The sequence below is a fragment of the Bidens hawaiensis genome, unplaced genomic scaffold (assembly GCF_021521415.1).
Source record: "Bidens hawaiensis isolate Kalapana, Puna unplaced genomic scaffold, B.hawaiensis_p1.1 tig00013528_1, whole genome shotgun sequence".
Taxonomy (NCBI): Eukaryota; Viridiplantae; Streptophyta; class Magnoliopsida; order Asterales; family Asteraceae; genus Bidens; species Bidens hawaiensis.
In genome coordinates this window covers 574,966-588,577 of record NW_027492148.1, presented here as the reverse complement: position 1 = coordinate 588,577, position 13,612 = coordinate 574,966, and the positions used below count along the sequence as shown (strand labels likewise).

General features: G+C 35.5%; 1 protein-coding gene across 1 annotated transcript; it reads left to right on the top strand.

Moving 5' to 3' along the window:
- The first annotated feature begins 9,160 nt into the window (after positions 1 to 9,160).
- Positions 9,161 to 11,342, top strand: LOC143544332 (cyclin-U4-1-like). The gene is made up of 2 exons (XM_077036452.1): positions 9,161 to 9,574; positions 10,887 to 11,342. The coding sequence occupies exons 1-2, from the start codon at positions 9,240 to 9,242 to the stop codon at positions 11,191 to 11,193; spliced, it is 642 nt and encodes a 213-aa protein (XP_076892567.1). The 5' UTR covers positions 9,161 to 9,239; the 3' UTR covers positions 11,194 to 11,342.
- The last annotated feature ends 2,270 nt before the right edge of the window (positions 11,343 to 13,612 follow it).

Genomic DNA, 13,612 nt, shown 5'->3' with positions numbered 1-13,612 from the left:
ACGAGCGGTTTCCCTATGTCATTGAATCATTCGATGATGAACCATTCTGGTGGTTCAATGGTTGGCTTCGGAATTTAGACTTCCTCACCTGGGATGATTTCACTATAGCAATGCTTACTCAATTCCACGTTAGTTCCATCAATGTAATGGCCAAGTCTGATAATGAAACCATTGTTAATGAGGAAGTTACTCAAGGATTGGGGGATGTGATCTTAGGTGGGCATGCGACTGGTAAATATAAGCAACAAAGTGGTAATTTGATGGTTAATAAAGATCCCATTATTTACAACATTACAATTAGCTTGTTGGTGCTGACACCATTAGAAGGTGTAGGAACCGAATTCGTGAATTGAGGAAATAAAAAGGAAAAAATTAGCAAACAGTTTAATTACTCATACAATACAATACAAGAATCTGAAATACAATACAGAATCAAAGAAATAAACCAAATACAATACAAAACAAAAATGTAAACGGTTTGGCTGAGGATCGTGTTGAACACGGGGCCCTTAAAACAATATTTCGAGTCTCCCAAGAGAACTCGTTGTTTCCCAGGGTACAGCAGCCGGAGCAGTAGTACTGCCGGAGTTAACCGTAAACCTGAAAAAGGTTCGAATAAAAGAAACCAGAAATGTAGAAGAAGAAGAAGAAGTTGGAAAAACCTTGCAACAATGCTTGTGTTGTGTGTAAGGTTTGGTGTGTGTTGCAACTTAGTTTACCTCTCTATTTATAGAGGAAACACAAGGCACAAGTTTTTCATCCCACCGATGTGGGATACACCACTATAGTATTTTCTTTCAAATACACACAATCACACATCGATATCTCATTCATCAATGTCTATTAGTGTGCATTTGTTGTGTCATAACAACCTACTAATGCACACGTAACAAATTTTCCAATAATCCCCCACATGAATGGAAATCGATTCTTCGAAGTAAGTTTCAGCAGTTGAGTATTGCCGGATAGGTAGGTGTTATCCTTTGAACCTTCCGTTGTGAAGCATACTTAGCCTCCTAGCGGTTTGTAGTTGCGATGACTTTGAACAGACCCCCATTTGTGTAGACGACAATATGCCTTCACACAATACTCTCCCTGGTTTGGTCAACCCCTCATTCTTGTGTCCGTTATGGTCATGGATCACGGTCCTGGTTCTGCGAGAGCTCTAGGAAATTAATCTTCCCCACAATTCCATTCGAAGCGACCACACTTCTCTCTAACATAGGTGATTCCCATGAATCATTAAAAGCATCATGGTTATTTCACTTAACCTTAATATGCTTAACCTCTCCCAAATGTCACTGGTTTTAGGGTACTCCCCTAGGAGAAAGGACTAGGAAGTTCAAGACTCCCTTTGGTTTTGGGGTACTCTCCCACAGTGACTGCCTCTGGTCATATGATTAAGTTTGCCTATTGAACTTAGCTCTTGGGATCTCCAGTCTGCTAAGTTAGGTTTCCCTCATACTTCCTTTATCGCGGGCTTTAGTCCCATTCCTCTTGACAACTTATAAAATTTATCCGTGCTTAAGCCTTTTGTTAACGGGTCTGCAATGTTATCTTCTGACTTCACATGGTCAATCGTGATAACAGCCGTTGACAGTAGTTGTCGTATCGTGTTATGTCTACGTCTCATATGCCTTGATTTGCCATTATACATTGAACGTTGAGATCTACCAATTGCAGACTCACTGTCACAGTGTATGCAAATTGCCGACAACGGCTTTGGCCATTGTGGAATGTCTTCCACGAATTGACGTAACCATTCTGCCTCTTCCCCAGATTTGTCTAAGGCAATAAATTCAGACTCCATTGTGGATCTAGCAATTACAGTTTGTTTGGATGATTTCCAAGATATTGTTGCCCCACCAAGTAGGAACACGTACCCGCTTGTTGATTTGGAATCTTTCATATCTGAAATCCAGTTCGCATCAGTATACCCTTCGATCACAGCTGGATGGTTGGTATAATGCAAACCATAGTCTCTTGTGTATCTTATGTACCTAAGCACCCTTATAATAGCTTTCCAATGTTGAAAACTTGGATTGCTAGTATATCTACTTAGCCTACTCACCGCGTATGCTAAATCGGGTCTCGTACATGTCATTAGATACATTAGACTTCCAATGATTCTTGAATACTCTAATTGAGCAACCGGCTCAGCTCTATTTTTACATAGATGTAGAGTAGTGTCAACCGGAGAACTAGCCACTCGCTTGTCTTCCTTGTTGAATTTTTCAAGAATCTTGTCGACATAGTGTGCTTGACTCAAAGTAAGACATTCTTTGGTTTTAATGATTTTTATTCCAAGAATAGTATCAACTAAACCCATGTCTTTCATGTCAAATCGTGCCTTTAACATGTCTTTTATAGATTGAACCATTTTATCATTACTCCCAATGATAAGCATGTCATCCACATAAAGGCATAAAATAACATAACCTCCATTTGTGTTTTTAACATAAACACATTTATCACACTCATTAATTTTGAAACCATTGCTAATCATGACTTGGTCAAACTTTTGGTGACATTGTTTTGGAGCTTGCTTCAAGCCATACAAAGACTTGATGAGTTTGCATACTTTGCCCTTTTGACCAGGGGCGGAGAAACCCTCAGGTTGCTCCATGTATATTTCTTCTTCCAAATCACCATTTAGAAAAGCCGTTTTTACATCCATTTGGTGCACTTCCAAACTTCGTAAAGACGCGATTACAAGCACCAACCTTATAGAGGTTATACGTATTACAGGTGAGTAAGTATCAAAATAGTCTAGACCTTCCTCTTGTCTAAAACCTTTGATCACTAGCCTCGCCTTGTATTTATCAATACTTCCATCGGCTTTCATCTTCTTTTTGAATATCCAACGATATCAAAGTGGTTTGCAACCAACTGGAAGATCTACCAATTCCCAAGTATGATTTTGTAAGATCGAATCAATTTCATTATTGATTGTTTCTTTCCATTGAGGTCCTTAAGGTGAGGTCACCGCTTCATGGTAGGTATTAGGTTCACCTTCAACCATAAAGCTTACGAAGTCAGGACCAAAGGATTTTGCGACCTTTTGTCTTTTGCTTCGTCTTAAATCACCATCCTCAGTCTCGGGCCGTTCATGTGTTCCTTCATGGACCAAGTAGTCATTTTGTGTTGACGAGCTTGCACCTACATCATTCGCTCGTGATGATGAGGCCTCATGTGTGTGTCCTAACTTAGGAAACACGTGCTCAAAATACGAGACAGTATTGGGGCTCGCCTCCATGAAAGTGTTTACGTGTACATTTGGATTTTTGGATTCATGTACCAAAAACCGATGTGCACTACTATTGTGAGCATATCCAATGAAAATGCAGTCAACATTTTTGGGACCAATCCTAAGAGCTTTACGAGGTGGTATGGTGACTTTAGCTAGGCACCCCCACACTTTCTTGTATTTGTACGAAGGTTCTATTCCCTTCCATAACTTATAAGGAGTCTCGTCCCTATTCTTGAGATGTATCTTATTTAAAAGATAATTTACCGTTAAAATGGCACCCCCCCCCCACATGTCACGGCTCACCCCAGAACTAACCAACATGGCATTCATCATCTCTTTCAATATACGGTTCTTTCGTTCCGCCATGCCATTTGATTGTGGAGAATAAGGAGGGGTTAATTCATGCATTATGCCACTTTGTGCACATAAATCCGCAAATGGTGAAACGTATTCACCTCCTCGATCGCTTCTCACACGTTTAATTTTCTTGTTAAGTTGTAACTCAACTTCATTTTTAAACAAGATAAAATTTTCTATTGCTTCATCTTTACTTTTAAGTAAATATACATAGCAATATTTTGAGCAATCATCAATAAACGTGATGAAATATTTGTTTCCCCCTCTTGTTGGTCACATTTTTAAATTGCATACATCGGTGTGAATTAAATCAAGTGTTTCGGTTATTCTTTCAACCGATTTGAAGGATAATCTTGTAAGTTTGGATTCAACACATGATTCGCATTTCGAGTTTGTATCAATATGGAATGTTGGTATGCTTTTTAATTTAATTAAACGACGAAGTGAATTAAAATTTACATGTCCTAATCTACCATGCCAAACATTTGAATTTAAAGACTCAATAATATAAGCAGAAGTAGATGCCTTATTCATTTCATTTCCAATCACGGTTACATCAAGTTTAAACATACCATTGAGGGCATAGCCCTTACCAACATACATTCCACGCTTAGTTAAGCCAAACTTGTCCGACTCAAACACTAAACGAAAACCAAACTTATTAAGCAACCAACCCGAAACCAAATTCTTACGAATTTCAGGCACATACAAAGTGTTGCTCAAAGTAAGCTCTTTTCCCGAAGTCATCTTCAAGATCACATTCCCTTCACCCTTGATGTCGGCCGTTGCTTGATTCCCCATAAACAACTTAGCATCACTAGCAGCCTCCTTAAAGGTGCTAAAGAGGGTCTTGTCACCACACACATGACGGGTCGCACCCGTATCAATGAACCATCCTTGCGGTTTGTTCCCCTCAAGATTGATTTCTTCAATCATTGTCGAGAGCTCGGTGATCATTTCCACCAACGGTTCACCATTTTCATCCACCATATGCGCACGCTCACGCTTAGGATTCTTGCATTGGTTGCACGATGGCCATTCTCATTACAATTGTAACAAACACCTTGGAAGTTTGAAGATTGGGGTTTCTTTTTCACAACCTCCTTCTTCGGTCCAAGATTCACCTTTCCCTTTCCCTTATTCATTTTTCCCTTACCCTTATGCCCCCCCTTAGAAGATTGTCCAAGTTCAACCATGTTGGCCTTAGCCATTGGCTCCACACGAGCTGATTTTTGAGCCGTTTTATTGTCTTCCTCAATTCGAAGACGAACAATTAATTCATCAATAGTCATCTCCTTTCGTTTGTGCTTAAGATAATTCTTAAACTCAACCCAACTAGGAGGCAACTTTTCAATTATGGCTGCAATTTGGAACGTTTCACTAAGTGTCATACCCTCGGCATGAATCTCATGAAGTATAACTTGTAGTTCTTGGACTTGGGTGATCACAGTCTTGGAGTCAACCATTTTAAAGTCCAAAAAACGGGCCACAGCTTTCTTTGTTCCCGCATCTTCGGTTTTATATTTCTTGTCTAAAGACTCCCATAGTTCTTTGGCAGTCTTTATCCCACAATAGACGTTATACAATGGATCCGTCAAACCATTGAGCACGTAATTGCGACATAGAAATTCAGAATGTTTCCAAGCGTCCAAAGCACACACACTTTGGGCATCATCTTGGGCAGTGGGTATGGGGGCTGTTTTCTCCAAGAACTGTGCTAAGTTCAAGGTTGTCAAGTAGAAAAACATTTTCTGCTGCCACCTCTTAAAGTGGACACCCGTCAACTTTTCTGGTTTTTCAGCATGGTTAGCCATTATGGTCGCTCCCACATTGGCTGGGGTGGTCAAATGGACAGCAGGGGTAGCATTAGAAGTGTTTGGGGTTGGTCATGTCATTCTTGCAACACAGAAAACAGACCAAGTTAGTAACTTAGAGAAAAAAATTCATAAAATTCTGAAATTTGCCAGATAAATTTATCCCGTACGAGATAGCTTTATCTCGTGCGAGATAACAGAACCAGCCCAAAAAAAAGAAGCCTTTTCTGATTTCAGAAAGCTAAACCAAGAACGAATCTGTCTAAGTCCAACTTTGAAGATCCAATTCTTGATTCTGAGATCAAAACAGAAAAGAAAAAACCTGTTTTTAAAACATATATTATTTTGAAACAAAACTGGTTTGGATCAAAATAGAATAGTTTCTGAAAATTTAAACAAAGTTTTCACGATAAGTTATCTCGTGCTAGATAGCCAAAAACAGCCCAAAAAAGGAACCTTTTCTGATTTCAGAATGTTAAACCAAGAACGAATCTGTCTAAGTCCAACTTTGAAGATCCAATTCTTGATTCTGAGACCAAAACAGAAAAGAAAAAAAACTGTTTTTAAAACATATACTATTTTGAAACAAAACTGGTTTGGATCAAAACAGAATAGTTTCTGAAAATTTAAACAAAGTTTTCACGAAACGGTTTTAAAAATATTGTTTTAAGATTGTAGGAACCGAATTCGTGAATTGAGGAAATAAACAGGAAAAAATTAGCAAACAGTTTTATTACTCATACAATACAATACAAGAATCTGAAATACAATACAGAATCAAAGAAATAAACCAAATACAATACAAAACAAAAATGTAAACGGTTTGGCTGAGGATCGTGTTGAACAAGGGGCCCTTAAAACAATATTTCGAGTCTCCCAAGAGAACTCGTTGTTTCCCAGGGTACAGCAGCCGGAGCAGTAGTACTGCCGGAGTTAACCGTAAACCTGAAAAAGGTTCGAATAAAAGAAACCAGAAATGTAGAAGAAGAAGAAGTTGGAAAAACCTTGCAACAATGCTTGTGTTGTGTGTAAGGTTTGGTGTGTGTTGCAACTTAGTTTACCTCTCTATTTATAGAGGAAACACAAGGCACAAGTTTTTCATCCCACCGATGTGGGATACACCACTATAGTATTTTCTTTCAAATACACACAATCACACATCGATATCTCATTCATCAATGTCTATTAGTGTGCATTTGTTGTGTCATAACAACCTACTAATGCACACGTAACAAATTTTCCAACAGAAGGTGCAACAAGGTAATCTGTATTGCACCCCTTGAGGTGGTCCGTTGACATTGGCCCGAATAACACCGGAAGACTCGAATGGCGGCCACCGTGGTGATACGTTGAGACCGCCCCACTTGTCGGTGTACGACTCGAGTGGCAACCACCATGGCAACGACATTCTGTCCTTGAGGACAAGGACGTTTTCAAGGGGTCGGGAATTGATACGATCGTATTATAATATCATTATTATTATTATTATTAAAGTTTATCTTATATTTAGTTTCCATTGTAGTCAAATTATGTTTCTTTATTGTTTATCTTTTTCTATTTTTATGTATGTTGTCTTCCTATATATTGTAATCTCTTTTAAGAAAAAGAATAAGAAATAATTATTATTTGGGTTTATTTTCTCTTCTTCTCTTGTGTTCTTGGGAGATTGACGGTTGTCTCGAATAAACCGTAACATACTATTACCCGTTGTTCTGAGTAGTGGACCCATAAGAATGTAATCGCGTTGCAAGTGATGGCGGAAAATGTTATTGGTGATTATCTAACATGCACTTCACACAACTTGTCACGTAGACGAAGTATCATAGGTGAACTCGACACAATTCTAATTTCTAAACCAACGAGTTCATATACCATGGGTTAAACCAACATGTATAACTAACTAGGTTCAATATCATATCTCTTTAGTTTTCAATAATTTTTTGGGTTAACGATGCCAATTAATTTACACCCATTTTGATTTTAGGTTCAAATTGATTTTAATGCAAAGATTTTTTTAATATGTTATAGTTTGATTAAAAGAACTACAAATAATATATGATATATTTCATAATTATGATATCGAATTCGACAATTGTCAAAATTACACTATAAATTAAAACCAACGACGGACCTTTGATATTCTTCTATTGAGACCGTTCTTTAAATACATGTTTGAATCGAGATCGCTCTACATGTACAACACATTAATAAAACCAACGTCAAATATTACGCCACACTAAAATTAGATATTCTTTGATGGCCCTTGAGTTATGTACCCGACATTTGGGTATGCTATAAATAAACCTAATCTAACCTTTAACCAGCAATTAAACAAACCATTGAAATCATTATGTTTGTTGTGACAACTAACTAATAGTCATAAAGAGTAATTTCAGTCGGGTCGTTTTATCGGGTTCGGACCTAACAAAAGATGCTCTATGACTACTTACAAAAGAATCACATAACATGCAAAAACCTCCCCTAGTGGGACCCACAACCAATAATCACCATTGATCCACATGTAACATGATAACATTTTGGCAACCGTCACCTTTTTAATTTGTTATTTTTTTCTATTTTCACAAAAAAAAAAAGTACCTAATTCTTTATCATTATTATTGTTTGTTCATTTTCAACTATAAATTGCATTTGGAACCCTTTTAAATGCTTTTCAAAACCATTTTTCAATGCAAAAGTTTGCCCTTTTTACAAATAAAATCCAACATGATATTGATATTTTTCTAACCCTCTTTTAGATTTTGTTTCACATGACATCAAATACATTGCTGTCTCCTTTGTTGATTAAATGGGTACTTTATATTAACTAAAATGTTTTTCTTTTTTCAATACATAGACAATTGGAGTATAGAGCTCTAAGAACAGTATAAATGTTGATACATTATCTTTGTGTGACATAGTGGGACGATGAGTTATATAATCGTCTTATATCAAAATTAAAGCAAATGATACAACTGTTTATATGATCGATTACCGATTTTGAAGATTCCTTTCATTATACATGCTCGATGCAGGTCAAACTTGGTTATAGCTGGTTTCCCTTCGAGAAGGCATTTGTTGAAGTTTGTACTAAAGAAAACAATGTAAAGAATCATTTCAATGCAATAGATAATCCATTCAAACTTAAAGGAGCTAAAATTACGAGTTTAGATAAATGATTAAGTGGCCATTTTCAAAAACTCAACGACTTCCACCAAAATATTAAGTGTAAGCAAGCAACGAAAATATCAACCAAATTCGTAAACATAAAATAACTATAAAAACTGACAAAATCCGTCATTTTAAACAAAAGCACGTATTAATTAATGAAATTTACTATAACTTTATAGAATTTACTTCATTGATGGTTAATGTGGTATAATCGTATTACGGTTTTAATCATAATTTTTCAAAAACTACAGATATAGTCCTACACTACTAAGTCCTAAGTACTGGTTACTATTCATTCGACTATAACGCCTTTTATCCTTTCCACTAACCGACGTATACATAAACGTGAATTTCATATGAAATGACCTTTTATCATAATATCTAATAAAAAAAATTAATAATAATAATTTAAAAGCCCAAATATATTCAATACTTTTATTTAATAAATATCACATGGTCGAACAGCCTGGTGATAATATACTCCAAACATCTCAAAGGGTAAAACCGTAACTTCACATACACCTACCAGCTAACGACCACCCTACCACTGGTCGTTATATATACATATACATATACATATATACATATATATATCATCACCCCACCTTCTCTTTCTTCTTCACCTCCACCTGCAACTCATTAACTCATCAATGGCGGACCTCGAATGTCCGACAGTGATGACCAACATAATCACATTTCTATCCTCTCTGCTTCAACGCGTAGCCGAATCGAATGATCTCAACCCTCGGTTCCACCCGCAGAAGATCTCGGCCTTCCATGGCCTCACTAGGCCCACTATCTCAATTCAAACCTACTTAGAGAGGATTTTCAAGTACGCCAATTGTAGCCCCTCGTGTTACGTTGTCGCCTACGTTTATCTTGATCGGTTTACGCAGCAGCAGCCCGCACTTTCAATTAACTCGTTTAATGTCCATCGGTTGCTGATTACCGGTGTCATGGTTGCTGCCAAGTTCATGGATGATTTGTAAGTTGTTTCTGGTTATAATTCGAGTAGTTAAGTATCGAATTATGTTATGATGAATGTAATTGAGGGTTAATTTGGATCACATTATTGGAATCCAATCCAATTGCAATTAGGGTTAATTTGTTTTATTGATTAATCGGGTTTCGGTTAATCAGTTTGGTTCGGTTGATGACCAAAGCCAAACTTAGGCTAAAATTTATGCTTAAAAATACATGAAATTGAGGTTTAAAAAATGAAATCGAGTTATAAAAGCTAAAAATATACGAAATTATAAATGTTTCGGTTCAGTTCAGTTAGTTTCAGTTAACTGACGGTATAGAAAAAATGATAACTGATTTTTCAGTTAATTGGTTTTCGGTTAATTTCGATTCGATTTTGTCGGGGTTTGGTTAATTTTGGTCGGTTTTGTTGGGGTTTGGTTAATTTCGGTTAACCGAGGGTACACAAAAAAAAACAACACCAATTTTCAATTAAATGGTCTTCGGTTAATTTCGGTTTAATTCTGTCGGTTGTTGGTTAATTTCGGTTTGATACGGTTCGGTTTATGTCACCACTACTAAATTCTTTGCTTCAAACCTCTATTTTCTCTATTGTGGTTTTGAATCATATAATATTATATGAAATAATTTATATAAGTTCAAATTTCTGACTTTTTATGATTGAATGAGAATTGTTATGCCTTTAGTAATTTGAATTGTGCTTGGGACTCATGGAGCATCTTATCAATCATTATGATTGTAAAGAAAAATCTACTAGTATGCATTAAGTGGTTGTACTTAGTTCATTAGGAGTTGTAACTTGCTCTTATTGTCCACCACATCATGAATGGCCCCAAGAAAATAGTATTTGCACCCACCACATAACAAATCATGGGTGTACCTTCTTCATATCTTGGAGTTAAAGGTCAACTAATCGTTAAAGTTAATTAGAGTAGATGATTAGTGGTTGATTAAACATATCAAGAATGTTAATTTTAGTGATCATTTTGCACTTAATGCTTCAAAGGTTGTAACTTTATATCATAATATCTTATAGTCATAGTTTGTAGTTTTGAAGGGCAGTTAAGGTATAATCACATAATGGTGGTTGATTAAATATAGACAGAGATATGATAGATATAAAATTTGGTATAGTTAAACCTAATTTGATCACTCACTTGCAAAGCATACAATTAGTGGTGAAAGGTCAATTTCAGCATAATTATGTTAATGACTTAATGTGACTTGTCTTTTATGCACTAAATTTGTGAAATCATGTTTTAAAAAAAATGTTTTATTGAATTTTTTTTATTTTTTTTTTAATTTTTTTTCAGGTACTATAACAATGCATATTATGCAAAAGTAGGAGGAATTAGCACAACTGAAATGAATTTTCTTGAAGTTGATTTCTTATTTGGATTAGGGTTTCAATTGAATGTGAATCCCACAACTTTCCACACATATTTCTCACATTTACAACGAGAAATGTTGCTTATTCAACCGCCGCTAGAACACCGTAATCTAAACTTATCACCGTCATCATCTCCATCATCGTCACCTTCGTCGTATAAGTCTATATCAACAAAGCTTCTTCATTATGAGGATGATCATCAGCAGCACCAAGAAGTGGCTGCAGTGTAATGAATCTTTTTAAAAAAATTGGATCTTTTATCTTGAACTTTGTTTGTTGTGTTTGTAGGTAGATTTGTAGAGTATTGGATATTGTGTTAGCAGTTTAAACCTTTTTATGGCATTGTGTTTTTTGGGGTTCATTTGACTTGAGTTGATTGGTTGTTAACAGAATATACAATATATACAAATATATAAATATAATTTAGAAGTATAAAGCTGAAAAAAGGGAACAATGTGTAAGATCCAATCTGGAGAGGTGGAGGAACATAAGTGGGTGTGGGTCAATGACTATATATGATAATAGGTTGATTTTGTCAAATAGGAAGAGATGAATATTATATGGAATAAACACCCATCCATCTATTTTATTTTTGTATTTACAAATTTAAAGATTAAAAAATATTTTAGAAATAAAAAAAAATATGGGTCGGGTCAAAAAGAGGGGTAAGAAAAAACGTATATTAAAACGTAATGTGCTACACGATATAACGTGTGATATTATGTCTTGCGGTGTAATCGGTATATATGAACCTATAATGTAGTGCAACAATAAAAATCTGAAAAAATTTTGGTGTGATAAATAAAGGGAAAAAGGAAAATGGGTATGAGAAGTAGTGGTTATTGAATCTTTTAGGGAACATTGAACATGTGATTACATGTACATTTATAGTTGGCCATGTGCATTGTGGATAGACAGATTCAAAGATCCACTACTACAAATATTAACCCTAGACATGGGTATGGGAATAAAATAAAAAAAAAAAAAAGATTATTGTCCTTCCTTTATTCATAAATGAGACCAAAAGGTAACAAAACTGGAAAAAAGGTGACCATAAATTTAGTAAACTAAAGTTGCATTTGTTGCTCTCAGTTTTGTTGGCTATAATGGGGATGTTACACATCAAAAAACTGAGGGGACGTTTGGTCCGAATTGGAATCGAAATTGAAAGGATGTATTTGAAAATTTATATGGTGTTTGGTTCGTAACTAGTTTTGTTAAAAGAAAAAAATAAGGTGGATTGTTATGGTATCGCATTTGCAGCTACAGATTAATCAACATTAAATTGAACTTACAAATACCTGATTAAGAGATCTCTTGTTTAAAAAAATATTAATGGTCAAATTTGTAAAAATATTTGCATCATAATGTAAAAAATAAAGTTTCTGATGCTTAGCTTCTATTTGAAAAATTAATGGCCAAATTCATATGAAACCAAATTTCTAAAACTTTAATCATTAGATAGAGTTATAGGTAGAAAGAAGGACATGTCATATTGTCATGTGGGTTGGGTAGTGGGTCCAAACAGAATTGGGTCAAAATGGGTTGGGTTGATATAGGGTAGCTGGTAACCTGCGTATACACTTTTGGCTTTTCATGAACAAAATTTGGAAATAACTAATTTGTTAATTATTAAATACATTTAAAAATACTATTACAATAGTAACTTAGATAGATACAAAGATTTAATAGGTTATGCATTATAAATAAACTTTTAAACAGCTTTTGACTGTTTGACATTTTCCCGTTTTAGACTAAAACTGAACTCGGATAGTTGAATTTTGTGTTGCGCATCTATAATACATGTGAGAATTGAATTTAAATCAACATTATTAAAACTTGAAGATTGGTTTAAAGACACCCGTCGTATGCGGCTATAAGCCAAGGTTTGAGGCTATAGATCATACAATTTCCTCGTCTGGAAAGAAAAATCCAAAAACAACGTTATGAAGCATCCGCAAACAAGTTGTTGGCAGCATTATAAGAAATCTAATTATTTGTTTATTTTCACAATCCGCATATTTTTGTATATTAAGTTGATAACAGGTTTTAAAATCTTTCAACAAGATGCTAAATTTCAGTTGTTTGATCAACTATTTAACTCTTTGTAGAAGACTGGAAGTTATGCATTTAACATTTACAATTTACAAAACTTGGTAACAAGAAAAGTTATTCTCGCAATTTATATAATATTTTAATAATCTAATTTCAAAGGAACGTAAAACTGAAAAATATATATGATTTTCTGGAACGTATAAAATACTGTAAGGTTAATGCCATAAAAGAATTTGAAATTTAGGTTTGGGCTTATACGAGTCAAGACTAAAGAGAGCATGTCGTGGGTCAGCCAACATGGCCTAGGCCCAGGTCCATATTCGGAAAAAATATCGGAAATAAATTGGATGTGAGGTGGGCTGAGGCTTGACTCTTAAGCCTTAAGTAGGGGTGGACTAGCCGACTATAGGTGCTAAACTTTTCAGAAGTATTTAATTTTTTGAATAGGTATGTAGGGCCGTCCAAACCGCTTGTCGCTCGAACTTGCTCTCCGCTTTCTTGAAAACTACTCAGAAAATGCTTGCTCGTTTTTTGCTTGATTGTAATCGAGTCGCTCTACTCGGTTCGGTTTGCAAACGAGCCAAGCAACGAGTA

Bases quoted from the DNA above. Each gene is read 5' to 3' on its own strand.
- LOC143544332 (XM_077036452.1), top strand. From the start codon at position 9,240: ATGGCGGACCTCGAATGTCCGACAGTGATGACCAACATAATCACATTT. The intron at 9,575-10,886 runs GTAAGTTGTTTC...ATTTTTTTTCAG, and splicing joins GCCAAGTTCATGGATGATTT to GTACTATAACAATGCATATT.